General features: G+C 36.5%; 3 protein-coding genes and 2 long non-coding RNA genes across 17 annotated transcripts; 2 read left to right on the forward strand and 3 right to left on the reverse strand.

Moving 5' to 3' along the window:
- LOC100645778 (rho-related BTB domain-containing protein 1) lies at positions 1-18,753 on the reverse strand. 6 transcript variants are annotated; one of them, XR_007226507.1, is made up of 16 exons: positions 14,745-14,883; positions 9,021-9,384; positions 8,374-8,477; positions 7,730-7,927; positions 6,154-6,361; positions 5,799-6,041; positions 5,627-5,712; positions 5,166-5,292; positions 4,915-5,049; positions 4,428-4,451; positions 3,808-3,958; positions 3,568-3,698; positions 3,251-3,493; positions 3,019-3,167; positions 2,319-2,748; positions 1-2,096 (listed from the first exon to the last, which is right to left on the reverse strand). XR_007226507.1 is itself a non-coding variant. In XM_048412558.1 (15 exons), the coding sequence occupies exons 2-15, from the start codon at positions 9,198-9,200 to the stop codon at positions 2,514-2,516; spliced, it is 2,214 nt and encodes a 737-aa protein (XP_048268515.1). In that variant the 5' UTR covers positions 9,201-9,384; positions 18,554-18,753; the 3' UTR covers positions 1-2,513. The 6 variants fall into 6 exon arrangements, 5 of the variants coding, with proteins under 5 accessions (XP_048268515.1, XP_048268517.1, XP_048268516.1 ...); XM_048412558.1 differs by lacking the exon at positions 14,745-14,883 and adding an exon at positions 18,554-18,753 and having other exon boundaries at positions 1-2,748; XM_048412560.1 differs by lacking the exon at positions 14,745-14,883 and adding an exon at positions 16,055-16,187 and having other exon boundaries at positions 1-2,748.
- LOC125386400 lies at positions 7,923-8,869 on the forward strand. The gene is made up of 2 exons (XR_007226514.1): positions 7,923-8,165; positions 8,225-8,869. It is a non-coding gene; the product is annotated as an uncharacterized LOC125386400 (long non-coding RNA).
- On the forward strand, positions 12,079-25,427 carry LOC105666563. Of its 7 annotated transcripts, none has more exons than XR_007226510.1 (7): positions 12,079-12,568; positions 13,107-14,602; positions 14,815-15,475; positions 15,601-18,238; positions 18,684-18,889; positions 24,651-25,035; positions 25,099-25,427. It is a non-coding gene; the product is annotated as an uncharacterized LOC105666563 (long non-coding RNA). The 7 variants fall into 7 exon arrangements; XR_007226509.1 differs by having other exon boundaries at positions 12,081-12,095; positions 12,381-14,602; XR_001099385.3 differs by having other exon boundaries at positions 12,083-14,602.
- Positions 19,521-24,322, reverse strand: LOC100646041 (alpha-tocopherol transfer protein-like). Of its 2 annotated transcripts, XM_020867124.2 has the most exons (8): positions 24,151-24,322; positions 23,994-24,057; positions 21,475-21,619; positions 21,133-21,292; positions 20,867-21,047; positions 20,538-20,723; positions 20,346-20,451; positions 19,521-20,093 (listed from the first exon to the last, which is right to left on the reverse strand). In XM_020867124.2, exons 3-8 carry the CDS (start codon positions 21,611-21,613, stop codon positions 19,933-19,935), a joined length of 933 nt encoding a protein of 310 aa, XP_020722783.1. In that variant the 5' UTR covers positions 21,614-21,619; positions 23,994-24,057; positions 24,151-24,322; the 3' UTR covers positions 19,521-19,932. The 2 variants fall into 2 exon arrangements, with proteins under 2 accessions (XP_020722783.1, XP_003401340.1); XM_003401292.4 differs by lacking the exon at positions 23,994-24,057.
- On the reverse strand, positions 24,875-26,893 carry LOC100645657 (ribosomal RNA-processing protein 8-like). The gene is made up of 3 exons (XM_020866909.2): positions 26,443-26,893; positions 26,061-26,378; positions 24,875-25,815 (listed from the first exon to the last, which is right to left on the reverse strand). The coding sequence occupies exons 1-3, from the start codon at positions 26,520-26,522 to the stop codon at positions 25,530-25,532; spliced, it is 684 nt and encodes a 227-aa protein (XP_020722568.2). The 5' UTR covers positions 26,523-26,893; the 3' UTR covers positions 24,875-25,529.
- Positions 26,894-27,602: the final 709 nt, after the last annotated feature.

The raw sequence follows: 27,602 nt of genomic DNA on the forward strand, positions 1-27,602 counted from the left end.
TAAAATGCATTTGAAAATTATAATTTCCTGATCCCCTATCGCTCTACATGTAACAGTATTCCTTATTTCTACGATTACTGATTTCAGTACAAAATATACACTTAGGAGCGACGAAGGATAACATTAACATTAAAATTGACATAGCGTACAAATGGGACGCTATTCTCACCCTCGCCTCGCCGGAACAGATATATTCTCTTTGCGTGTACATTGTTTTCGTTAATTTCTCTCAGATCAGGCAGTAATACATCTTGTGACTGTATATATGTTTAATTTTACTTCTTCCTCAACTTCTTTCAAATATCGAGATTGAAATTGTTTAATTCGAATAACCAGTCAAAGAACCCTCATTGTCACGCGTGATTACATAAATGTTTATTTAGATACAGTACTGTCTTGTTAATTGGCTGGAATTCTGCCTTATTAACTGATCATTGCTATCCCCACCATTCTTTGGAAGTTTCTTCTAAGAGCGAAATTCTAATTTTTTAATAAACGGCCAGTTAACAAGATAGTACCGTATATGATGTACATACATAATGTAAAATTACAATTCTCCGTCTATATTTTGTTTCTTCCCCTTTTGTTCCTTCCCATTCGCTCATTCATTCGAACATACTTTCATTGCACGATGATGTATGAAAAAATCGATTGAACGATGATCACGGCAAAGGATGATCTAACAAGTATTAAATTATTTGTGATATCGACCGCTAATAATACAAGTTGCTTCATATCTAAACGAGGATTTATATACGTGATTGATGACCCACTTTGACGATACATAATTACGTTTCTTCGGCGTACGAGAATCAATTTGTGCCTTACAAAGTACAAGTCGCTAAGAAAATATATAATATACGCGAGGATTCACTCTTACACAGAGATACATTCTAACGGACCATCGCTCTATACCTTATGAATGTTACGATATACGTAATTATAGTCGTTACGAATTAATTATCAATTCATCCCCATTTTCTCTCGTTATCTATCCTATTAAATTATTCTTACCAATGTGATCGTAATTTATAATTCTAGCAGTAACCCATTACCGTGATCGATATGTCGCAGTTTTTTTATTGGACGATCCAACTTTATGTCGATTGAACTGCATGCACTCCCATTACTTAATAGTAATCGACGATTGACGAGAATAGCTATTTCATTTAACCGTAAATCGTTACAAAATAGTACAAATACGAGAGGACTTCTCGCACTCGAAGAAACCGTAATCTCGTCGAACGAAAACTCAAGAGATGAAGCGTCGTCGGATGCTGTACAAACAATGTAAAAATCCGCGTCGATTTATTATTAATAGTTACTTATTCCTTATAGAACTATATGTATTCCTTAGTATAGTCACGCTCTACTATGGACTAAAGCTATTGCTCGTTTTCTTCAGTCTAACACGCATCGATAAAATTACGACGAATCTTAATCGTCTCTTGAAAATTTCTTTTTTTCCCTTCAGTGGCTCGATTTAAAAAATTTTCCAGCCCTTTTCCTCTTGCCCTTCTTTTTTTTTTTTGCAAAATTAAGTTGTAATTTGAGGCGGAAGGAAGCTGGAAATTACAATAATTATCGAAGTAAATACTGTTCAAGATTTCCCAGCATTTAGACGCACAACGATTCGGTAGAAAATGCAATTCGGTTTTCTATGCGTCCTGAAATTTACCATGAAATTAATGTAGAAATTTTGGTTTAGGAATATACAGAAATCATGAACAATATTAACCAGAGAAATATGAAAAAATCTCAAGGGTGTTAAGAACCACCGAAGTAACTCTTGTATAAAAATCACTTGTTACGTGATCAAAGTAGATGAGCAATCTGAAGCATTCACGTTCTCCATAGAAAAACGTGCCGTGCTCATTGACGGACAATTGGATGCAAGACATTCTTCAACTTATATCGTGATTCATTTTTTTCACTGTAATTCATATTTACGGATACGATCAAAAAGACGTTAAAACATGTCCCAGGTGATCGACATCACCCTGTATTAGGGTCGCTGTGGCAGCAACGACGAGTCGTCAACAAAAGGCACCATCTTGTTTTATTTGCTTACAAACGACGGACGCCCGTGTGAAATTCTAAAAGAATCGACAGCATAGAATTTGTTTTAAATACATTTCTTAAATGACAATACGGATGTCGGATTCATTTCCGTTGAAGTTGTACAAAAGATACGATCGCACCAATTTTTCTTGGAATTGTAATATGAATATATATCGTTTTTTCTTAGACTGGACACTTTTTTTCCAAGACAAAGAAAAACAGGAAGAAGAACCAAGAAATTCATTCTCATTACGTACGGCTGGTAAAGGACTGGATGACCTATATCCGGATTTTTTCATAGGCATCTTCGAGTGTGCATAGATCGTGTTTAACGTTCCTTAAGTATAAATCTGTAGCAGTATCAAAATAGTAAAAATGGTGCATATGAAGACCATGAGCACAGGTAGGACCAGAATGAATCGGACTGAGCGGCGTAAGCCGCTAGGCTCTTGTCATACAACCTGTTCACCTGACTCTATAGAGTCGAATAGGGGTCGTTCAGCTTGCGGATCGTTATTTGCCGACGATGCTGTACCTCCACCACCGTTCGAACTTTCTCTTCTAGTTTTGCTCGTACCAGAGAAGCATAAGCAACCGGACTGATTACGATTTCTCTTCAACGTCGGCTTATTTTCGCGGTCACGTTCCGCCAAACATTTTTGGTAGTAATCGTAGTCTTTTAAATACCTGTTGAGTAAAGAATTAATTAATTTTTATTTTTATTAGATTAGCAATTTCGTTTTGTCACAGATACGACTATGTATGACTAAACTTTAATAGATGCACAGGAAAAAATATATATTAATTTGATCAATATGTGTTCATAACTCATCCAGAACGATTGTAATTGAAATAAAATTGCTGTGCAACTAAAGTTCTTTTTAGTCTTAAAATTCTACGCTTCGAAGAGTTAAATAATTAATCGCTAATTTTACATTCTACATGTAAAATACGGACCATACTGGAGGCCATCGATGCTCGTTCAAATATTCCTGGTTCTCCGGATGCAGAAGGCGTACGCTTCGCGGAGACATCTTGCACAACTTGTTGTAATTGACGCACAAGTGGTTCATACACCAGTCAGCTAGTTGATCGGCATTATGCAACTGCGACATGCAAATTGGCGAGTAAGCTATCAGAAGATGTTAGATTCATTGATCATGTACAGGTCATTGAAGAAACAGCTGACCTTGCACGGTTCCAGCAATCTCAGACAATTCTCCACGGCCTCGTTTCCCTCGTTCTGAGACAATCTCCCGAGATCTTCGATCACTCTGCTCTCGACCAAGTTCACCAGTCGTTGCAAACAAAGACGATTTGCCAATTCTAAGAGATTCAAGCACCTGGCAGAGGAAATTGCTGGCACTTCATCCGTATAGAGATAACAGAGCAGTTTGTGGAACGTGTACTCGCGTACACCGGGAAACACTATCTGTTCATCGAATGTTATTGTAATTTTATTGTGATAAAATATTTTTGAAAAAGTTTCAGGAGACTGATATTTACCACTTTTGCACTACTTTCGCGGAAATCTCCGGAGAACATGGCCTTCATTACATCACATCGGGCAGTGAGTATCGCTTTGTGGGCTGGAACACTTCCATCATCTAGTTCAAATATCACATCAGCGAAGAGTCCTAAAAGAAATCATTTTGTCGCCGAAAATGAGAAAAAATTATTTTAAATTAATTTTTAATATTATTAAACTGCAGATGTTTTGCTTATTATATTTCATTAATACCGTACCTTGTTCTAGACAAATGTCTTCCAAACGTTGCCTCACTACTTGCTTATACCTATTATTAAGATCATTATTAAATTGATCTCTTGTTTGTAAAGTCCCAAGCACCATCAATAATTGCGGGAGCTCCAAGAATTCCGCCGCTTGTCTAATCTCCTATATGTGAAAGAAAGAGGAATGAATCGACATCCTATATAATAGAAAAATAAGCATGAAATGAGATTTTTAGAATCCATTTTTACATTGTCAGCTGAAAAAAAAGTCGATAATGTTTTTCATGCACCTGTGACCGATGAAATCTCAATTGTTTAATGATCCTTGTATTTAAAAATATGTATTTTCAAATCCTCTGCATGAATTATGCATAATACTTTATGAGTCATTGGATACTACTGTATAGAAATTATATTTTCATTATTTAATGTCTTTATTAAGGCTCTTTTTTTAGAAAAGAAACATGCTAAAATGATGATAAATATGACAGTGACCTAACAAATTGACTTTAGGAATCGGTGAATCGATATTTTCCATTTAGCTAAATGTTTCTACGTTGTGCGTGCGTGTAATATGTGTTCGTGTGGATATGTGTGCTTGTGTCAGCAAACGTATTTCACATTGTACTAACCAGTAGAAGCCCGATAGGAGCTGTCTGAAAGAATAGAGCCGCGTTAGTTCCCGCATACCGAACTCTTGTTTAAACTTTAAACTTACTATTTGCATAAAGTATTCCTTCGACAAAAAAATACATTTACTCTACGGTTTAACTCCGATCCAAAATAATATAACCTACTACTAGGTATACAAATATTACATAATTACTCTATTTACATAATTTTCTGGAATTCCTAGCATCGATCTAATTTCCTAAAAAATATTAACCAGTTGCTTCGAAAGCTGTTTAGATAGGTTTACCTTTAGTACATTTGTATCATAAGAAATACACGCATAAGATTTATTTATCAATTACCATATATATTAAATTATATTTTTAGTGCAATAATGACATCGAAAGGAAAATGGATGTATAAAAGCTATTATAGTAACTAAAAAAAAATGTTAGATGGCCCACGGGTGTACCTGCCCGCACAGGTAATTGTACCGACGCAACGTACTTGTAGATCGTGATACCGTTTATCCAAGCTGCCCATGTAAATGAATTGCAAGCACTGCTGCATCGCCTGGGGTGTAATTAGTTTAGACAGCGTCACCACGGTCGTTGGTTGCTGCATTCCATTTGTATTTTCAGTCTATAATTTAATTGAACAAAAAAAGAAAACTGGTTAGGATCTTATTATTATGTAACTCGAATAAACAAATTCTTATTAATTTATTCACTTTGGTTTTCATATTTATAGAGACTTACCAAGCATACACGGATGTTCTGGAAGGCAGGATGATTAAGTTCTCTAGTAGCTCCAGGTGGTTTCTTTTGGTTGTCCACCGTGGGCAGTACTTGGAAGCTTGAACGTCGCTTCAGTTGTTCCCAAACTCTACAATATGATTTTCATAATTTGGTTAATTGTGTATAACGTCATTGCAATACCACGTAACAGGCTTGGAAATTTATAAAATTTAGGAAATTATTCAAGATAAGTTATCAACTATCGAGTATCACTATGCGATATTATATGATAGATATTAATAATCCCTTTCTAAATCAATAATATATGGAATAATACTTGCTATGCTTTTGAAAGTTATTATTAAAATACAAATATAAAGCTAACAATTTGTTTTTAAATATTAGAATGAATAATAGACAATGAAAAATTTTTAGACAATAATGTATATTATAATTTGAACAGATTTGTTCAATGAACTCACTTTGCAGGTTTTGATTGATCGATACGAATGAGGCATTCGGTGTCATCGTTGAAGTCACCCACTGTTGCTTCGCCGAATGTACTCACCTTAATACAATTTTTTTAGGAATGTTTGTAAGTAAAATATAAACAATAATTTAAAAAATAAAAGAATAATAAGAAACAGAGAATACCATGCTAGATTCGCTAGAGCTTCGAGGTGTTTGTTCTTGAACGAGTTCCATAGAGAAAAGTCGATGGAACGCGGGCGATGCTGCGGCTAAAAGACATCTGTGAGCGGAAAACGTGCAGTTTCCGGCTATCAAAGTCACGTCAGTGTGAACTGGTTTTGTCCACAACGTTTTCATGTTTTCTTCGTAAGTGCTTGCCGCCAAACACACTTCCGGTGGTACAGGTTTTGGTGGACAAAACGGTGCCTGAAATATAATATGCTCTATTAATTTAAATAAATTAAATTATCCTCTGTTAAATTAGTCTTTTTCCAAACTGGTTTTTTAATAAACATGTGAATTTTCTAGGAAAGCTTACCTGAAGAAGAGGCCTTTGCACTCTCTTCAAGTTCGTCATCCAAAATCGTTGTTGGCGACGCGCGATTAAGGCAGCGCGTATCGAATTCTCGAAGACTTCGTTAACACCGTAATATGTAAAGACGCTAGTCTCATAATAGCAAACACCAAGCTCACGTGCAACAGCTCGAGCTTGATCAGGCATTACCAGATCGCTCTTCCTCGTGGCTCTGAAAATTAATTTATCAAAATATTAAATTAGTATATTAAATACTTTAATACATTGTAAAATTATAATAGATTTATAAATTTATAATGATATGCAAGTACTAATAGTAATATTCAAATAGCTTAATTTTTATACAATATTATACAAATTAATACAACCTGAAGCTAAAAGGGTGTTACTCATAAAGTTATCTTTATATGATAGGATTCTGCAAAACGATCGTAAAGAAGATACTGAAAGTCACGATGAACTTTGAAAATCCCTTGGGAATCTCCAATATGTCAAGGCTCGGAATCCTGTTCTATATCGCGTGGCACATCGAAATAAAATATTCTCCGCTATACCGTCAAGCAATATAGGTGCAAAAATTCAGTATAAATGCGGTATTTCATCGATTAAATATCCTAACGTGAGTAACTTCTTCACCTGCGAATTTACGATTCTGTTAAAACTGGTATACATATTCATATATAGCTACTATTCTACTTAGGTCACAGAAAGATGTCAATCCTATATTAGCTTAACCGTATAAACCAGTGTTTCCCAACTTACAGTTTTCTCTTCGTTTTACGTATAAAAAGGTATTTTTAATAAAATAAAAAATACACTAAAAGCATATTTTCCAGAATATTGTTCCAAAGTGACTGAAGCCTCTCAGAAGCCTTTTATCAGGAATCTATTGACTCTACGATCCGTCATGCTTATGCTAGTGGCTAAAATTTTTTACTCATTTTCTCAAGTTCCTAATAATGTGATTAATTCAAAATTAATACTATAGATATCAATAGTAATTTTCTTCAGTTACTGTTGACAAGAACATCGTAGAAATTTCCTACTATAAGATATTCCAAGTTTTCTTTTAAATTTCTCAACTTTATGGAACCTATAGTGATTCCAAACTTTTGGTCAGTAATATAATATTAGCATACCAAGAGATGGTTACTCAAGATCTCAAAATGTGCCTTTTCGTACCCGTCGGTAATCTGCCTATCAATAAACCATGCAGGATCCCTCAAGGACCTCTCTTACTCAAGAACGTCGATCGTTGCATTTTACTATGCTAAGAATTGAACAGAACTCGTTGACTGCGGTGGACTGCGTCGATAATATCCTCGAGATGGCGAAGAAAGGATAGTTTCTATTTGATAAGAGGCGCAAAGAAGTCGTCCGATCGGTAAAGAGTCTACGAGGCATTCGCGGAATCAATACTTTGACATACTTCGTCGAAGAGGCTGTTGTTGAGGAAGCATCAATGCATTTAAACGAGCTCCAATATAGGGTGAAGAAGTCGATTCAGGAAAGGGTGTGTTGCTTCTAAATGTGGAAAAGAGGAGACTGACTATATGTAGTTGAAGGAATAATATCGTACCTCACGAACGGACTGCGGTCACGGAAATAACTCAGATAAGTCTCATCTCGGTACATGTAACGTAGATCGTTCTTGCAGCCCACTAACAGTACCGGAGTCTGTGGGCAGAATCGTCGTATTTCCGGGTACCACATCGCCTTGCAGTTCCGTAGAGATACGGGATTTGTTATAGAGAAACATAGTAGCACAACGTCCGATCTAATTTTAAACATACGTAGATATTAATTGTTTGATCTTTGACAAGTTAAATATCGTGTATTCTTATATTAAAATTATAAAGTTACAGGAGATTTATGATTGATCAGTACTGGCTTCTAAGTGGTTCGCGTAGAAATAATAAAAAGGAGAGAAGAATAATTGCAGCGTTTAAATGATAGACCACGCATAAAAAATTGATATCAAAATATATGAAATTATTTTCTTAGAGGAATAAGAGGTAAATTCTATACTAAATATGACGGCAAATGGGATAAGTGTTAAAATAATTTATATTAGTTTTTAGAACTATCGTAAGATAAAACTAAAATTGTAAGTGCTAACTTTACTACGATCGAAGAAGATACAAGAATATTCTGTTCGTGTGTTAAATGGTACACTAAACACAGTGGAAATTTATGAGAAGATTTATTTGACGATTATCTTACCTGCCGTACGCGAAACGTCGATCTTTCTCGTGGTCGCCAAACGTGTCCCAAAGTCGCAGAGAAACATTCACGTTATCGACTACTTCCCAGGAACGTTCTAGGACCTAGAAAATGGACGCAAGTTGGAGTCTTTTATCTTAGATATATTTTTACATTTAACGACTGATCTACAATGTGCAAGAAACAAAATATGAGACTTTGAGATAAATTCGTCGAACAGTCCATTGAGCATCGACCAAAGACGCAATAACATTCCTCAAAAGCAATCAAACGAAACGTGGCCAAACTAGAAATCTACGCAGAGATCACGATGAAAGTGAAAATACAGTACAGGTATTTGAACGCCTCTTAAATGACCCGAGGGTAAGCACCGATGCAGACATTTGCTCCCAACTTAAGAATTTTCAACTTCGACATTTACTGCTCGTTAAACGCTACATCGCGTGCGAAGCGTTTTGCGTTGTCTTTGTAAAATTAAAACAATGATTATTACTAATGATTTGAAGGCCACGATTCAAAAATTCTACCAAACCCAATCTATATGGAAGATAAAAATTACAACCAACGAATGATATCGCATCTAATCTCTACTAAAGTTAGACACTACGACCTAGCGAATTACATCGAACGCTACTCCATGAACTCACGTCCTTGTAGATTCTATACTGGTCGATGGCCCAGACGGTGGGCACGTGAGTCGTCAAGAGTTGCGACAGCGACACGTGTTTGTTGCAGGCTCTCGCACAGATCAGCCTGGTCTTTCCAACTGCCGTATCGCCGACGACCACGCACTTGACCAGTTCCTGATGCGGCTGCTCATTGTCCATCACCGACAATCTCTCCTGTTCATCCAATATGCTCTCCTCTCACGTGCCAGGTCGTTCGAAATCGCGATTTCCTCCGTTGCTACCGTTTCGTCAGTCGAATGGCACAATGTCCACATCCGATCTTCACCGTGAAAGATGACGCCGCGTTGGTCCTGGCGGTCTGTTCCTCTTAACGATGCTGAAACTGAAATCGTAAAGGAAAATCGTAACCAATCGTATAGTCAATGGATCCACGCACGCGATGTCCTTGGAAGAATTCTAGAAATGATCTAATCGTTGCTTGGAAATTGCAAGGAAAAAAGTGGTGCAGGCATGAGGGGAAAGGTGCGAGGTTTCACATGAGAATAAACTTGGTACCAGTTACGTCGCGTGACAGACTGAATTCTACTTGTAATGCATCGCGAACTTTCAGTGCGTTTGATCTTTCATTCGACGCGGGTTCTCTGTGATCAGGTTCTTCTTTTAGTCAGTTAAAAATTGTACCATAGCTTCTAAGAAAAAGATGTTCCTTCGACGAAACACAAGCTAAGGATCTGTAATACTCGAACGACGAAGCTCAACATTTTGAACAGTTCGATACACGATACGTTTCTTGATCGAAAGTTAAAAAGATGCTGATAACGATGCAGACAACGGTGCAGACACGATGTCGATCGGTCACGTAGGCGTAGGTATTTTAAGCTTACGTGCAATGTTCAGACGTCCAGGCACCGTAAATATACATGTATACGCAGAATGCCTATTGATTTGACCCCGTAAGCGGCTTCTCTATATTTAGTATCGAACGTTCGTAACTTCAACCTCAACCCCGCCTATCACCTTAACCCTGAACCAAGCCATGGACACTAACTAGGAGTTCTCACGTTCATACGAACTTGAACAACAGGATGACACTGTCGTTGATCGTGTCAACCGCTTTTAAACGAACTTTGAACCTTCGTTTTATCTGGTTTGCACCGAATTTCGCCGAAACTTACCAGAGTATCGGAGCACCAAAGTCAGATATTTTCTAAGCAATGCGTGACCTTCATTTCGGGTATGTGGATATCAATTTGAACGTCGAAATCGTTAGATTTGTTAATTCACGAGATCGTCGAGTCAATCGAGAGTTGGTTTCCTTCGTTACGTTTCAGAAGGTGTTCTTTCTGATATGTTGAATCAAGGATTTCCTTCTTTCATGCTATCAATCATTCTTTCGAAATAAACGCTTTTTATACATATATTCGGTCGAATAGAAAATCAGATTGAAATCAGACATAAAAAGTGCATTAAAAAAGTAGAGAGATTGCGTTTACCAGTGAAACAATACTATCGAAGGTAAATGAGAGTCTGACAGGTGAGACAATCGCATGACGCGAGGAACAACTTTATCCCATCCCTGACTAGACTATAAAACCGTATTTCAAGCGGACACGTCGATAACCGGTGCTAGGTGACAGCGTCTATACGTGTATGCAGAACAATCAGAATGAGTCACAACGTGAAAGTCGAAACTGTGGCCCGCTCGATACATTGGCCCGTGCCGAGCGCCTCTTCCTTTCGTGATCACACTCTGTGAATGAATTTACTCCGACAGTAAGAATCTCATTTTACCCATCAAACGTTGCCGAGGAATCGATTGCTGGGAAGATGAAATATCTCTCACGTTCACATAGATGTAGGAAAATTCGCTACTTAATTTGCAAATTCATTTAAAATCCATTTTTAAGCTTTAATTAGGATATTAATATCGGTATGATCTCGTTTCGATACAGAGTTAAAACGATTTTTTTTAAACAAATGCTGAATCTTTAAATTAATTTCCTTTTGCTCGTATCTCTACCTATTCTAATCGTTGAAGCGAACAACGTACATACGACGAGCTTCTCAGAAACCAAATCAATCAAATTTATTTCTTCTAAGTTTCTAATTTCTTAATGATTTCTCGAAAAACTCAACATTGTCCTATTAATTAAGTTAAGATAATGAAACGCAAATTATATTGTGTAAGGGATTAAATGTTAATACCAAGGGGTTTGAACGTTTCGAGGGAGCAGTTTGGTGGACTATTTCTCCGACAAGAAGCAATTTTGCTCGGCCATCGCACGCTAGCCAAGCCTTTGCAGTCAAGGAACTTCCCAAGAAATTTCTTTCACCGCGGGAGAGGAAAGAAGGAAAAAGAAAAGGAGATGAAGTTTGGAAGGGTGGGACGATCGATAATCGCGGAACGTTCGCAAATCGCATGGCTACTTATACATCGACAATTAAACGTCGTTTCCTCTGTTGCGGCTCGTGAATTGTCGTCGACTTTTTACAAGGTCTTATCGATCTGCGATGCTTGACGTGGCACACGAAGATTTCCACTGTTTGCGGTGAATTACCGAGCGACCGGAAACGATCAACGATTCTTAGGGCGAAGAGGATACTCGATGCCGCTGCACTTGAACTTATCGCGCGATCGTTAACGCGACCTAGAAATAGGTGCATTGATTTTCACGTCGACTTATCCAGACATTCTAATTATTAATATACTGCAAATATCCACGCATCCACGCGAAATTAGAACGTGCAAGGATGTACAGAATATGCAAATATTGATTGGATCGTTATAGCATTCTTCGTTATAGCACATCAGTGAAATCTGTCGTCTCGTAAGATCACCATTATAAATGAAAGTACATATTTAAAAAATCATCGCTTTTAACGTATATTTATTGAACTTTTCAATAATATGAATTTTGTCAAGCTTTCAATTGATCGAACGTATTAGGTCATCCCATAAGTTCGTGCCGACTTTTGTGTATATATTTCATGTGTCGATTTATAAACATACGGCGATAAGGGACCAATGCACTTGAAAAATGGCAAGAAGTTGTACAACGAGAGGTGGATTACATTTTTTCATGAAACTGAAAGGTACGTAAACAATCTTAACATATATAACCGCTCGAAAAACGGAACGAACTTATGGGATAACCTAATAGATCTCCTGATAATAAATTACACGATAACGTCGATAAATATTTTCGTCGAGAATTACTTGAATTTTTGTGTAACTTATCGAAACGTGCGTTTTACGATTCCCCGAAGTACTAACTTCCTATTACTTTCAGTCTTCTATATTACTGATTAAAATTTGTTTACGAGTGTCATTAGTTCGCGAACGTTACTATTTTACTCGTTTTCGTTTCATCTCAACAGGGTGAACGTTAATTTCGACGGTTCATTCACGACGAAGAACACTTCAGGTATTACGCGACGGCTTTGAATGAAACTTCGCAACTAGGTCGAGGCTCGGAAGGTATCAGAAAATGATTTCGTCCGAAAAGCATTTAAACTCTCGAATACCCTCGATACTTGGAGAAACTGACAATTCCCTTTCCAAACAGGTAGAGTAAATTCGAGTAAATTGAAGATAAGGTTGTGTAGCCGTCATTATCTCATAAAACGAAAGAAAAATTCGTGACAAATCTTTCAACACGTCTTTCATCCTTCCTCGATAAAAAATGAACCTAAAACTTGATTTATTATGAATTACAATTCCAGGGAATTGATATCTCTTTGTCTTCTTTACTCTCATTTTTCTTTTAAAAATATAAATTTTATTTGATTAATTAAACTTAAGTAAACCTATTAATTCGTTTAAGTAACGGAAGCTTAGCATATTTAGATTTAACTAATCGGTATTTAAATAGGTTCGTTAAAAAATTGATGTATATCTTTATATCCGTCTGATTGATTTGTAGCCTACAAATTTATTTATAGTCTATCTTTAACTTCCTCTTAAGAAGTTCAATTCCCATTCAGTATTCATCTACAGAAACGTCTATTTCTTCAAACTAGACTCTACAAATTTTTCTTTCGTGAGTATCGTATTAACTTTAACCCACGATTACAATAATTATGCTAATTTTCGTCTTATTCGAGCGATTTTATCGAGACCCGGTCGATGAAATGCCTAAACGTAAACGCCAAGGTGACATGGACACGTATTGCGTGTGGAAGATCCGTTGACGCATTGCAGAAGAACAAAATTATCGGGAGAGGTTAGCAAAACAACCGAGAAAAAGGTAGAACAGTGCATAAAAAAAGAATGTTAAAGAAATGAAAAAGAAAGAAAAAAATGGTGGCGTATTTGAACCGACGGAGAACAGCATTCGTCCCTGCTCGGCCGGTAAATCAATTTCGTCGAAGGACGATCTAAGAGTGCGAGAATTGCGGCGGGGTCAACGAGCCACGCAGCGGCCACATTAATTAAGTAAACGCTGCTCCTATTGCCGACCTCTTTCAGCGGCTAATCGCTTTCGACGCTCGTGCGATTATGTTCACTATGAATACCCAGAAACTTATTTCTGACGCCGTTTGTTTTTTATATTCCATAAATTGAATGATAGATGGTTAATAATTCAGAGCTTTTATGTCATCGGTTTTCCTAAAACTTCCTAAAAACGTAAAAACGTGAATTTGCATAAGTATCTGTAGTCTAGTAGTATTGAATGTCTATATTAAATACTATTTAGAAAATACGATTGCCCTAATTTGTTGCTAAACATTCTTAATCTTTCTAAAGAACGATGTTTATCAATTCCTACTTCTCCGTTTTCCTTTCTGTTGCCGCCATTCCCCATACTTCTACAGGCTTCTAAGATATACAACGTAATAAATATTATTTAATTCCTATATCTCGATATTCGAAATATTTTTCAGCTTCTCTCCGACAGTTTTATATCAACAGGAAATTGAATTATATGCATACATTCATGCGTGCATAGCATACGTATCAAATGTAAACTGAAATAAGCATATGTAAATAAATTTTACGTCCAAACATATTTATTCGTCTATTAATAGAATATAATCAATCACGAAATGTCAAAGAATAACAGAAATCTTACGCTCACATAAAAAAAAAGAATCATGGAAGAAAATTAATTGTTGAATTAAAAAAAAATTAATCAAAAGAGGTTAAAGTGGCAATAGTTTAACACAGATACTATTTTTCTACATCAATCATTTTACTCTAATTGAAAGTATTGTTAAAATTTCACATTTCTTTCGGCATGGAACGTGTTAACCGGAAGTCGCTAACTATAAGTATTCCCATCAGCTGTTGACGAACAGTGTGGGGTCTGTGTTACAATTTACTTTCAGAGTATCGTCACTCTTGCAATTTTTATATATTAAAAGATGAAATTAGATAATCATATAGAGAGTATATAACAAGGAAAAATTCATATGTGATCACTTGGAGCAGTATTACGCCAGGGACACGGGCTGCACGGTTGCACGCAGTGTGGTCTCTTACATAAGTTAGAACAGAGGTTAGAAAGAGAAGCATAGAGAATACGTTCGACCGATATGAATAGTTGACACGATGTTTTCACTTGACATCAGTTTTCATCAGAAAATGAAGCTCTGCCTGCGTAAGTGATCCTTTCAAAATTTTCATAAACGATCAAATACATAAGATTAACTATTAACGATCAATGGTGCGTTCATTAAACCAAGGAGGATTGAACGATTAAACGTCATCGCGATACACAAACTTAAAATTGTATCACTTACCAAGTTAGAAGATGGTTGATTTATTTGACAAACGATTCTCAAATCTGGCAGTGTTCTTTTTTAACTCTAGGTCTTCGGAGGTACACTCACTACGAATTCAACATGAAGAAATCAAGAACAATGTTTTGTCAACGATCACCAATCCAATTAATATGAAGATTAACGCTGGTTCCCTTAAACACGTTGAAACGCGAAAACACGCGATAATATTGAAGCGCGAGGAAAGTTAACAGGCTGAACCATCTACGTCCGCAACGTATACATATACTGACAGCTACGTAGACGAAACGAGTCTCATAAATGCACGAAATCACGTCTACTCACACGCACTGTGATACTCAGATCGGATAGTGTCTTCGTTGACAGAAGACGAGTCCATAAACTCGCGTTTCACAAACGTACAGCGAGATTCTGCGAGACGAAATGAAACAACTAGCTGAACGAAATGACAAAAGTGAGGTTACGTAGGTCCAGACTCGATGACACGAGTTATCGAGACGCAGTCTGATAGTCGATGACTTTTACAACAGATTTCTCTCCTTTCTTTCTGTTCCTACCGTCTCTCGGATCGTGACAATGGACTAGAAGCTGCAGCGGCACGCTGCACACCCAGGACGCACCACGCAAGTTCCAGCTGACGTCCTGGCGAATCGAAGAAGTGGGGAGGGAACGGAGCAGTCAAGTGTGGTGGACAGCCCTCACGGACTTAGATCGGCCCTCGTGGCTCAAAGGTTCGTTACGCTTATAGCTTCTCTCGATATTGCCAATTCACCCGATAGTAACAGTTTGTGACAACAACAATTCTTTCTTATATTTGATATCTTGAAACTTTGTCGGACATCTTTCAATTTTTTAGGAGAAGCATAAGTGGGAAAGCAGAATTAAAGATTAGTTGGTTATGTTTTGCAACTCTTTGGTTATCATTGGTACCTGTACGTGATAGAAGTCAATGCTTATAGAAGGTTAAAGGTAATCACTCGCTAGATATTAATAATACAACTATGAATACCTGTAGGTACTCCAACAATTCTTTTTTTCCTAACAAACAAATATATTCCTATATTACTGATTTTATTTTTGGTATATGCAGAATGTAAAATGTGAAATATTAAAACAAAAGATATTGTGAATTCATACACAGTGATTACTACTGCATTGAGCACCTCTCGTCTCCAAACACGTCAGATCAAAAGGTTACTTGAAAAATTAAGAAAATGAATGAACTTAAATTACTCAAAGTAAATGAAAGAAACGTGCAATTTTTATTCCGACAAAGTAATAACGAACGAAATGGAAAAACTATACACAACTGTTCAATGACAGTTTCTTCTATGGATCGAAAGCGCGGTCGCGAAACTAGACCGTGTTAAGCCGCTTAGAAATGCGGCCCGTCATCCCGACAATGCACGTGTACTCGTTCAGAGGTACGCAAGCAGCTCGATTGTCGACGGCGAACTCGTTGTGCCTCCAAGCTTCGAACGCCACGAATCAGCAGGAGGAAGAGGGAATCACCAACGCTACAGGAAGGGAGAATCACCGAGACAGAAAAGGAGGAGAATGTAAGCTTTGGCAAGAGTTGGAACAAGAGAAAACGATCAGCAGTCGGCCAACCGCGTGAGACTGAATGAACTCGTCTCTGACCCCGACTTGTCCTGCCTCGTTCCCGAGCGATGACAACCCCAGTCTACCACCTCCTCGCCTCTTCCTCCATTTCGCAATGCCTGTTTTATCGCAAGAGATTTTTCATGTTTGTCGATGATTATGGTCAGAGCTTAATTATTGTAGCTATTAAAAAAGTTTGAATTCAATAGTGATTTAAAATGTAATATTTGGAATTTGCTTTGATCCATTTTATCCAATTTGGAATCCAACATTGCTTTTAGAATACTTAGAATACTCAGAATTTTCTGATCATTTTATTCCTCTTTTTAAATTGCAAGTATTTTTGCATTCTAAGTGATCTAGTCTTTCTTCAAAGAAATTATTCTCAAATAATTTAGTTTCACAACATGACGTTCTGCACAACTATTGTTTTGTTACAAATTAATCGCATCGCCCAATATTTCTTTCGTCTTTCTTTTTACCAGCCTAATTGTATCAAGTACAAAGAACAGCCAGAATTATCTTTCCCATTTCTTAGGAAAATCATATCATAGAATCTAGAGCTTTTATATCAATGAGTCAGTAGTTTTGATGCGGTTTAGGGAGATGGAGGAGCGTTTGTCTTTGATCATCGAAATCGCAGGACTTCGATAAAGGGATATCGCAAAAGGGATATAGCCAGTGGATTACGCAAAACAGAAGTCGAGACAGGGAAATAAAGCGCGTCGGGACGGCGACACCTCGTCCACGCGCATGCCAGCCTCGCTCGTGACGTCAGAGAGCGAAAAATCAATCCACCCTGTACAGTGCGGCAGGACAGGGACGTTGTATATCTGGCCGCCATGGTCACCGTCATTGAATTAGCCGAATTAATTGTAGTTCGCCTAATCGATCGCCCTTGGGCTAATTTGCAATTTTAGAATTCTGTCGATCGTTGATATCTTGGAATGTGACGAATGTTTTCCTTTCTTGAAATGAGTTTTTAGGGAGGAAGAGGTAGAAGTGTAGATAGCTATAGATTCAGAGATGGAGGTAGAGGATATTAATATACGAAATGTGGCTGGGATTGCTTAAACTGAAAAATGGAAAGAAAGAAGCGGGAGACCTAGTTGTTACGCGGCTCGACTTGGCAAGAAGTCCCACAAGGAAGTTGTATAAAAGATTGGAGTAGTATTCTAGTTTGAGTTTGTAAACTCATTTATGAAAGTACTGAGATGAAATTGGAATTTAGAAAGAGTTTAGGAGAAGTATGAATACATAATATACTCAATAATGAATGAAGATAACTATGATAGAATGTACATAAATGTAGAATATTTTAATATCAAAGTTACTATAGATATATAAAATTTCAATATTAGGATTCAACATACTACATTTTCAAGATTACGATGTTCCAACTACTTTGAAATATTTGAACATTTTTCTACGATACTATGAAATTGAAATTAATCAATAATTTCGTCTTGTTCAAATAATTTCTATTAATTTTAAGAATAAATAGATCCAGATTAAAAAGACAATAAGATGCTATAGGTAAAGCTTGCACGTCGTGAAACGTTTCGTTACGCAATCCATTCAAACAGCACCATTTAATCGATTAATTAATTATCCGTTCCACCTCGTTAAGACCACACATGCTGGTGTAATTGAAATAATGCTTATGTAATGCAAGACGTTACTTCGGAAGATAGGGACGCCGATCGTTTTTCCATAACGCACAAATGAATCCTAGATTGCACGATATACAAGCTAACAAACGCTGGAAAACGTATTTCAACGAGTTTTATTAACTGTAGAATACTTTATTCTGATCCAATCGCGATGCACCTTCCCACAATAATCGAATCGACATGCTGACGTCGGACATCTCAACGACCAATGACTCAGAGGTAACGCGTTTTATATCTTTTTGTTCCATTTTAGGATATTTTAAAAAATATAATTCAGTGATTCTATGGTTAAGCAAATATATAAATTCACAAATGTGACGACTGTCTAATCGGACCTAAAAAAATCAAAGGTAGATTTTCAGCGTAAAGTTCTTTGAAAATTTTCAATAATAGTTCTTAGAGAGCTTTGAAAGCTAAAATATATACATATATATATGACATCTTTTTGTATTTTCAAAAAGACATTTTTTTATGTTTTTTAATTTCTCTGTGCCTTATAGATTTCCTATCCTTTCGATATTCTAAATTACTCACCTATTATCCGCGTTTCCGACTAGTTCCCACTGTCGATTTCAGAAAAGCAAACTGTTTTATGCGTTCCTGGCAAATGAAGCTGCACCTTCACATGATAATTAATAAGGACTGTTTTTCTTTCGCGCCGTAGATAGTACGTTCGAGACCTGACGCGATCGTGTCTCAGCTACGAGCAAACAATCCGTAAGATTGCAACCGAAAGGGATTTCTGCATTGCTGTTGTCCCGTGCCTCGGCTTGGACCACCATTAGCTCATCAAGTCCGTTAAATGGACACGAAAGAAGGCAGAGACGCCGAACGAGGCGGACTTAAGTGTCTGGAGCTGTTCGTGCAATTGTTAAGTAACAATTTAAACCGTGTATAGACTGATGAGCGCAACGACTTGGTGCACGCTGCAACGCATTAATATCTGACTGCCGTCGTGTCAGATCACTAGAGCATTCATCTTACAATTTAATTTAGAATTTGTTAAGATAACTGGAGTTATTGGTATATTAATTGATCATTTGTTCCTATAATTAAATTATTAGATGCCATTATTAGATAATAGGTATTGGAATATTAATTAATTATTTACTGACAATTGATTATGTAGAATAATTTTTGGCGTATATGGAAACAGAAAATTTGTAACGTGTGTCAGTAGTAGTACCTTAGCTTTTCTACAATTTTATTGTAAACGATATTGAGTTGCCTGATGTGCATCAAGCAGTTGCGTTTCACTTAGCAATCTCTGTTCTGCATTGGGCTATCATCCAATATCTTTGCAACAATGTTATTGCTATTCATAATAATACGTGCCACGATAGTAATTGACAGTTCCAAAAAGAATTCCATATAATTTAATTTCTACTATAGAATCTTTATCTTTTTTGCAATTCTGTTTAAATATGTTTGTAAAATTCCAAAGTTCAGTGCATTCTTTAGATAGTAGAATATACCTTTGAAAGAAATTGCATATAAAATATTTATGTAAAAAAATAGTTTATTGTTAATATTGAGTAAACATTACAAAATAGCAGAACAGTATATTTTGGATGCATTAATGATAAAATCATTCGATTAATCATCTCAAACATTATTTCAAATGTTATTTTTATAAGATAAGCAATATCAATTTCTACTCAAACAAAAATATACCAACTGAAACATGTTCCAAAGTTTGGAAGGGTCCTGTGGCGCTATCTGAGTTAGAACTTGCGAAACGTTCTCACCAAATCTAATTTAAAAATCGAACAAGTTCCAAACTGTTCGTTTAGATGTAAAACATAGTTTTTGTTATAAAAAAACAACCTTAAATACAGTACAATATTAGATTGAAAATAAGGTACAAACGAGAAAATAATCATAGAGAAAGTTAATTTTTGATTCGAGAGATCTCAATCAATATTTAATTGTCTGAAAGAACCCTGTAATCCATCCAGTTCCGCCAAAAGTCTTGATTTAGATTCTGGAACTCTGGCGTTTTCGTTTGTTCGGCTAAGCTTTTCTTCTCGCAAAAACCAATCTCTGTTTTTCTCAATTTTCTTTTTCCACGCGTCTAAAAAAAGAGAGAAGGATCTTAACCACTTTTAAAAAAGTTACTAAATTATAAAATTGATATTACTAAAAATTTAGAATTTGTATAAAGATTTGTTTATTCTGTAAATATCCCAACGAATATTTTATTTCAAATACCTACGTATTGTCTGCATTTTGTACATTTTTACTTGTCCAAATTTCCGTAAACACCTGCGATCTAATTATAATAAATTTTCAAGAAGTTTGTAAAAAGTGAAGATCTTTCACAAACCATTTAATTCATCCAGAGTGCCTGCTTTCCCACCCCACTCGTTTGGAAGTATATCCTTGTCCATGTAAGGGTACAATTCCTCACCACCACCGGTATGAATGCAAAACTTAAAAACGAAGAATGCATTCGTATTATAATATAAAATAAAATTGCGATCTATGAAAATCAAAGTAATTTTTAGCGATCATTTACTTTCTGTACAAGTCGATCCTTTAATAGAGGGTAAAATATATTTAGAATACTTTCAATGAAAGCAGGCGCGTGAAGGAAGTGGACTCTATGCAGTCTTAATGGCATGCTATCTTGCACTGCCAACATCGACTTCCGGACGATGCTCTGCGTTGGACTGCATTTTGTAAAATGAATCATGCTGAATCCCTAATCGAAAATTTAAAGACTTAAATAAATCAAAAGATAAAAAGAAAACTAAACAATGAAATATCGTATAATACAATTTTCATGAAATGATTTTTTATTTATAAAATAGAATACTGTATAATGTTAATTTTATGAGATAATACCTCGAGATCGATAACCATAATGTTTGATAAACAACGTTCTTCCATTAAACGAGTATCCAGAACCATAAGAATCCTCCTGGAGATAGCTTGGATAGAAAACCTTTCTGTATTAGTGTCTTTTAATCGCAAGATAGTTACGCGGTGTCCTTCGTCGGTTAATGATGGTAAGACGAAATAATGGCTAATGGTAAATTAGTAAAATATTAAGTTAATCTTGGGGAAATTAGACAAAATTAAATTCCAAATTAAATAATTGAATTAATTACATTGCTTCGCAGCATTCTTGAATTTCTCGCGCAAACGGATCTCGAACCGCGAAAAATTCTGGAATCGCCGTACGCACGCTGAAATATCTCTCCAAAATCATCTTGCATCGCTCTATGCTATTCTTGCAACCAAATAGGAATCTTTCAAGCCTCGCATCGTCTGTGATCAAGTAATTTTCAAATTAAAATTTAAATCTTTAGATCTTCAGTCTTTAAATTTAAATAATTTGTGATCTTTAGAGAGATTTATAATCACGGACGAAGGAAATGCCTTTTCAATAACATTTTTCTCAAAATAACATCTTTCCTTGCTTCATTTAAAGTATACAAATAAAATCAGACCCATGTGATTAGGTAGATGAGGTTGTTTCGACAGCCACTCGCGTATGGCAGCCACATCGCGTTTCTTCACTTCCGGATCCGTTGGAACCGCCTCGTTTATCCGTTTCTGTTGTTCTACAGTCGGTGGTAGCAACGTCATCGCGCGCTACAATACAACAAATTCATTTTCATTCGCCTCAAACAGAAATCTCGTACCTTGACTATGTTATCGTAAATCGCGTTAAAACTTTACTAAATCCGAATTCCATGGAACGTTATCTGTTTTCCCTTGTGCACGCAATTTTCACGCGGAGGAAACGGTTTATCTCGGGAACAACGCATTAACAATCGATATTGACATTCGTCACGCTCTTTCGATAAGTATATTTACTCACAAAGTGAGTGCAGAACTCATTGTAGCCCCTTCGATCCTACACGAAATTTAAGCTCTGTTTCTGTCCTCGAAACATTAAATCTCGTTAGATTATGTAGAATTATTATATTCGACAAAGTCCTTGACTAACTAATACGGCATTTAACAAGCTTTCAGTTATAAAGACTTGCTAAATTATAGTGGGATTGAGAATCCTTGATTTCACTCAGGACCTGGCCCCGGACTTAGACTTTCAATTAGCATGATTATGTCGTAAACATCAGAAATGAATATCCATGACCGTTTTTGCCAGTTTAAAAGCATGTCGTTCTTAACTGCACAGCATAGTTCCAAGGATATTTTCAAGTACTTTATTTTTGTTCTTACTTTGCCTTTAGTGATTCTAACATTTTCTAATATTTCCAATGCACTGAACACTTAAATATAATAGCAAATATTTAACACTTTGAATATACTCGATATCTTGAACGAAGTATCGTTGAATTGAGAAATAATAATCACAAATAACGCGAAATGCACGTAAACCACGAACAAAACGAAACGCATTTCAGAAGAATTTCCTTAATTATCCATTTTTATCTTGATCTCTATCCAATCGTTTTCTCTAAATCATCCAAATCAAGGAAGCATTTACAAGACTTCTGGTATTTTAATTACCTTTATCTTCAGCTGAATATTTTTATCAATTAATTTTAATGTTTCCTAGTGTCGCGAACATGACGAAGAAGGAGGAAATTGTACGCGATTTCTGACCTTGTCGATGAAAGAAACTATCGAATCGCGAAGGTGAAACGATCGTCCAGAGGAATACCTGACAACGCGAGAAAAAGAAAAAAGAAATTTGACGTGATCGGAATAAGACATTGTCAGTGTATTGCATCATTGTCGGATCTTGGGTGTAGCCAATTTTTTCTTTTCGTAACTCGATCGGAGAAAGCTGCCACGAAATCGAGTGCCATGTCGTCGAAGATTGCTCGAACGTGAGCAAAATTAGTTAGATCGGCGTAAAAATCGGAAAAGTCGTAAATCAGTGGAAGAGAAAGCGCGATCGATGTAAACAACGAAAAGAAGGCAATTGTAGGTGCATTCTCGATCGACGAATCGATTCTTCCACATCTTCTTATTCGTTCTTTCTTCCATTTCGTTACGATTCGACAGCGAATGTTTACTTTTTAAAAAAATCTCCTATTCGCTCATATTTCATATTTTTCACATCTTTATCTCGTGGGAAATTTTTTATTCGTTCGTATTTCACCTTTTTCGTATTTTTATCTTTATCTGTATTTTTAGGAAAACGAAAATGACGAGATATTTGCGAGCAATGCTTCGGATATTTTACTTATTTTTGCATACCTGTATACGCCTTCCACATTATCGCATCTTTAACTTTGCTTCCATAAATTGATAAACATACACGGATAATTACGATTATTGAAAAGAAAAGCTGCTGTTCTTCTCGGCTAAAATTTTATTTATGTTTATTCATCTTTGTTTTTCTTCTCCTATCCTCGCTCATCCTCGCTTCTTTCTTTATTGGTATTTTAAAGAAGACTTCAATAGAATATGTTTCTTAGCTCTTTGAATTCATTTCACACAAGAATCTCTAATTCTGCTACTTTCAACCGATAATTCCATTTTAAATGCTAGAGGAGGTAACAGAGGATTCAAAAGAATAGTTTTACATTCGTGACCACGGATCCTTCGGAACCAATTGACTTTTACCAAATCAGTAAAAATGTATCGAGTAAGACGAATCGATATTTCTTTACAAAAGGATATTTCTGGTTAAACTCCCATTAGCTCGACTGGATAAGAGGACATTCGACTACGTATTTGTATGGTCGAGCGTTGAAAGCTGATATGCGGGGGAAGCGTACGAGTTTGCACTTGAAAAGTGATTAAGTCGAAGTTCTATTAATTTGATATTTCTTTTTTCGTGGTTCCTTGAACCTGGTCGTTTATACCAATTGCAGGAAAAGACATGCAGATTGATTCTTGTTAGACGTTACTCAATAATTTAATGAGATAATAGATATTGTTTCCCATTAGACAAAGATAAAATTATATATCCCTTTCAGAATTAGTACCACACGTTCGTCGATTCTAATTTTACTTCAAATTTAAATTAACTAAAATTTATTTTTACCTTTTTGTATTCTCCTAACGCGGAAAATAATTTCTTTTCGTAATTCACTCGCTTGTAATAGAAACTGTAATAGAAATCAAACCAATTTTCTCGGTGGTAATAAAAATACAAAGTTTAAAAACAAATTAGAGGTATTTTGACTGGTAATTCTACTTACCAAACTACTCTCCAAATGGAATAAATCGTTCCACAAATTATCACACCGAGTTTTAGATAGCAGATGTCATAAGTGTTGTTTCAATACGAGATCCAAAATTTCCACTAAGCTGTGTTCAACCTGTGGAAGTCGACAAGATACTGCGATATCTGTGTAGAGAAGAGCAATTTCTTTAGTCTGGCCCATGTGTTCCCCACCTTCGTAAAATACCAGAAGCGCAATGGGGCAACGTGGTTCACATGGAAAAGAAATTAGACGCTGAATTTTCTCTTTCTTCTTATCGTCTCAAGATTCTCTGTGTATGCGAAACATTTGAAACGGAAACTATATAAACTAACCATTACGCGATCGGGTTTCGCGTCGTGAGTAACGAAAAAGAAAATAGTTTCACGGAGAAAATTTTGAATTTTTTTGTCTTTGTTAACGTTACAATTTCTAAAAATTTATTCGCGAAATCTTGCTACAGTTAAGGAAATAATTATTTCCTATTTTCATCTCAGATTTCCTAAGTATTAGAAATAGTCTTCCAATCTTTTCCTAAAAGTTTCTTGAAATTCATAAAAATTTATTATATCGCACGATAACGAAAAGATCGTTTATTCTTGACGTTTATGTACAAATTTCTTGAGAATGTCGTAAAAATACACAATCGTAAAAATACAAACCGCGATCGTTTGAACCATCGAGAGACAACGTGTCAGTCGCCGGAAGTTTGCAGTGTTCGACGGCTCAGAAAACTGGAAATCTTACAAGCCTTTAAATGTCAACGAAAATGTAAAATCGTCGAAGTGAAAATATTGAGACATCGGGCGAAATGTTTGATAATCGCGCTGTATGCGATACCATTTGCATGGCTTGCATCTGGTGCTGTTTATTCTCAAAGTGGTAAAAGCATCGCATTCTTGCATTAATTTAACCCCGAACAAACATCGATTAATCGTATTTCAGCTTCCCAAATTCTATCAGCCTCAAGGAAGTCGATTCTAGTGAACGCTGCAGTTGGAAATATCCCAGTAAAAAAACAAAGATGTCACGACTTGTTCAGTGCTGTTTGAGCTCTACGGAAACTCTTATACGCCATAAATCTTGCAGAGGAAACAACTGTTTCAACGACGTTCAGAAGAATTATAAATACCGAGTATCCATAAGTGAAGATCCGCCAGAAGATTTATAGCGTCGATAGGATTTGTTAAAATGTCTCGTTACGATAAAGTAAAAATAAAAATCTCGTTAAGATCAAATATGTATTCCAAATATATAAGATAGTTAATAGGAAATGTTTCGAATAATTTATAAATACCGTCCATATGCTTGTGATTATAACAGAATGTAAACTGATAATAATATATGAGAAATCTGCTAGATTTATTTCACAAAATTCAATTATACTGTTCTTGTGGCGTGTATTCAGATATAGATTGATGGTCAAATTGCGATTCCATCAGATTCGAAATTGGTACTTTCTTCTCTTCTATGTTTTGCTTAGCATTAAGATCTTTCATGGCCATTTTCGTGGCAATAAGATCCGCGTCATTGTCTAAAATCTGGACGATCTTTTGTACCGTTGAATATTCCATCACCACCGCCGATTTTGGATCGTTCGTAGTCTGCGACGCTTCTGACATTCTCGCTCTTTCTTCGAGCTCCCAATTTCCTATCATTTCCCTGAAATGTAACCAATTGTATCTTTTTGTCTCTCGTCTTTTACGGTATAAAATCTATGATTAATAATTTTAGAATAATCGTAATTTACTAATTTTAGTAGAGTTGCTAAAGTTTCTAAAATCTCTAAGATCACGAAAGAAATTCTAGCGAAATTCTGATAAAATTTCGAACAGCCAACACAGAAAAGTTCCTCATTAATTCAAGCTTCTAATTTGCCTAACAGGATTCTAACAAATATTCTTTACATGGACGACAGTCGTTCGTCGCTAGGCGTCTTGCTCCTCGACAGATACTTCGATTTCAATTTGTGCTTCGAGTTCCTCCTGTTCTTATTCTCACGGTTCATCGTTGAATTCGATTTGCTGCGACTGACTGAATTTACAAGGTTATCCTGTTTCGAGAGTACAGGTTTTTTCGACGGATTACTGTTTTTGGACGAATTATTGTTCTTTGACGAATTGTTGTTCTTTGACGAATTATTCTTCGACTTGGACGGATTCCACCTGGTGCTCTGTGACATGGGATCTTTCTTGAAACAGCAACGATGAGTTCGATATTGCCACCTGCCGAACACGCGTGCATTAAGAGAGAAGCAAGAAACCGAAAAGCTTATGATATTTTGTTTACCATAATGCGCAAGTTGTGACAGTGGAGCTGAACATAAAGAAACAATTTAATACTGTCAGTACGATCAGTGGTTCCAACATGATAGGGTCTCGGAATCGAGTTTGAGAATTTTTAACAACGCCAATGACGATGATGATTGAGACGAATCGTGAATTTGGAAACAGCCGTCGATCGAAAGATACTGAAGTTGCAGATTCTGCTTGCTTCGAAAATAAATGACGAACGATTAACTCGATGTAACGATATGAATAAGCACCTTTTTGATTTAGCTTCGACACGCATTAATACCACGAGAATAATTTTCTCGTCTTTGTTAAATTAGAAATTTGAGAATTTCGTGCATCAATAGCGTAAGATCTGAAGCTTTCAGATGTAGACCGTGTCTTTATTTCCAGTTAACTTCTATCAATTTTTCCTTAGCATCTCGACGCAAATTTCCTACAATTCCATTCCGCTCTAAACTAACTAAACTAAACCCTACGATTAAAACTCATTGAACAAAAGTTGGACGATATCTTGTTCGAAAAGATCTCGACATCCGTCCAAAAATCTCAACCTTAATAACCACATCAGATTCGCCCCAGGACAACCAGCCGTCTCTCTGACGAACTGTGTTAAACTCGTTCCAAGAGGAGTAGCTCAATTTGTCCCAGATTCTCGTACACGTTGGCTGCATATCTCGCACAGTCCCGGATAGGTAATGGTCCCGGAAGAGGGGAAGCCAAGCGCGCAGGAAGCGTGTACAGATTACAGTAGCTGTCGACAGGGGTAGCAAACGAGTGATCCAACCCCGCAGTGATGCGATCCTCTGCTCTGTGGGGGTCTTTCAGCCATTTCTTTCGTCAAGACCAAGCACAATGGCCGCGGTAACCGCAATATAAAAACGAAATCTATGCGTCCCTGTAGAGACGCATCTGTGCGACGAGATCTATAATGATGATATTACGTTTCGTGAATGACTGGATGTCGGTGACTTTTCGTTGCGGTTCCGAATGAAATAGGCGCGGACCACCCGAGGAGAAATCACACGTTTTCCACTACCTGCCATACGTGCATTTAGCTGTCTATTATGAGTCCTGCATATATATTATTTATTTATTCCCCGACGTATTACGAATTGGAGTTTACGGGTGGCAGGGAGATGTCGATAGGGGAGGTTT

Source organism: Bombus terrestris, chromosome 15 (genome assembly GCF_910591885.1).
Source record: "Bombus terrestris chromosome 15, iyBomTerr1.2, whole genome shotgun sequence".
In the NCBI taxonomy this organism is placed as follows: domain Eukaryota; kingdom Metazoa; phylum Arthropoda; class Insecta; order Hymenoptera; family Apidae; genus Bombus; species Bombus terrestris.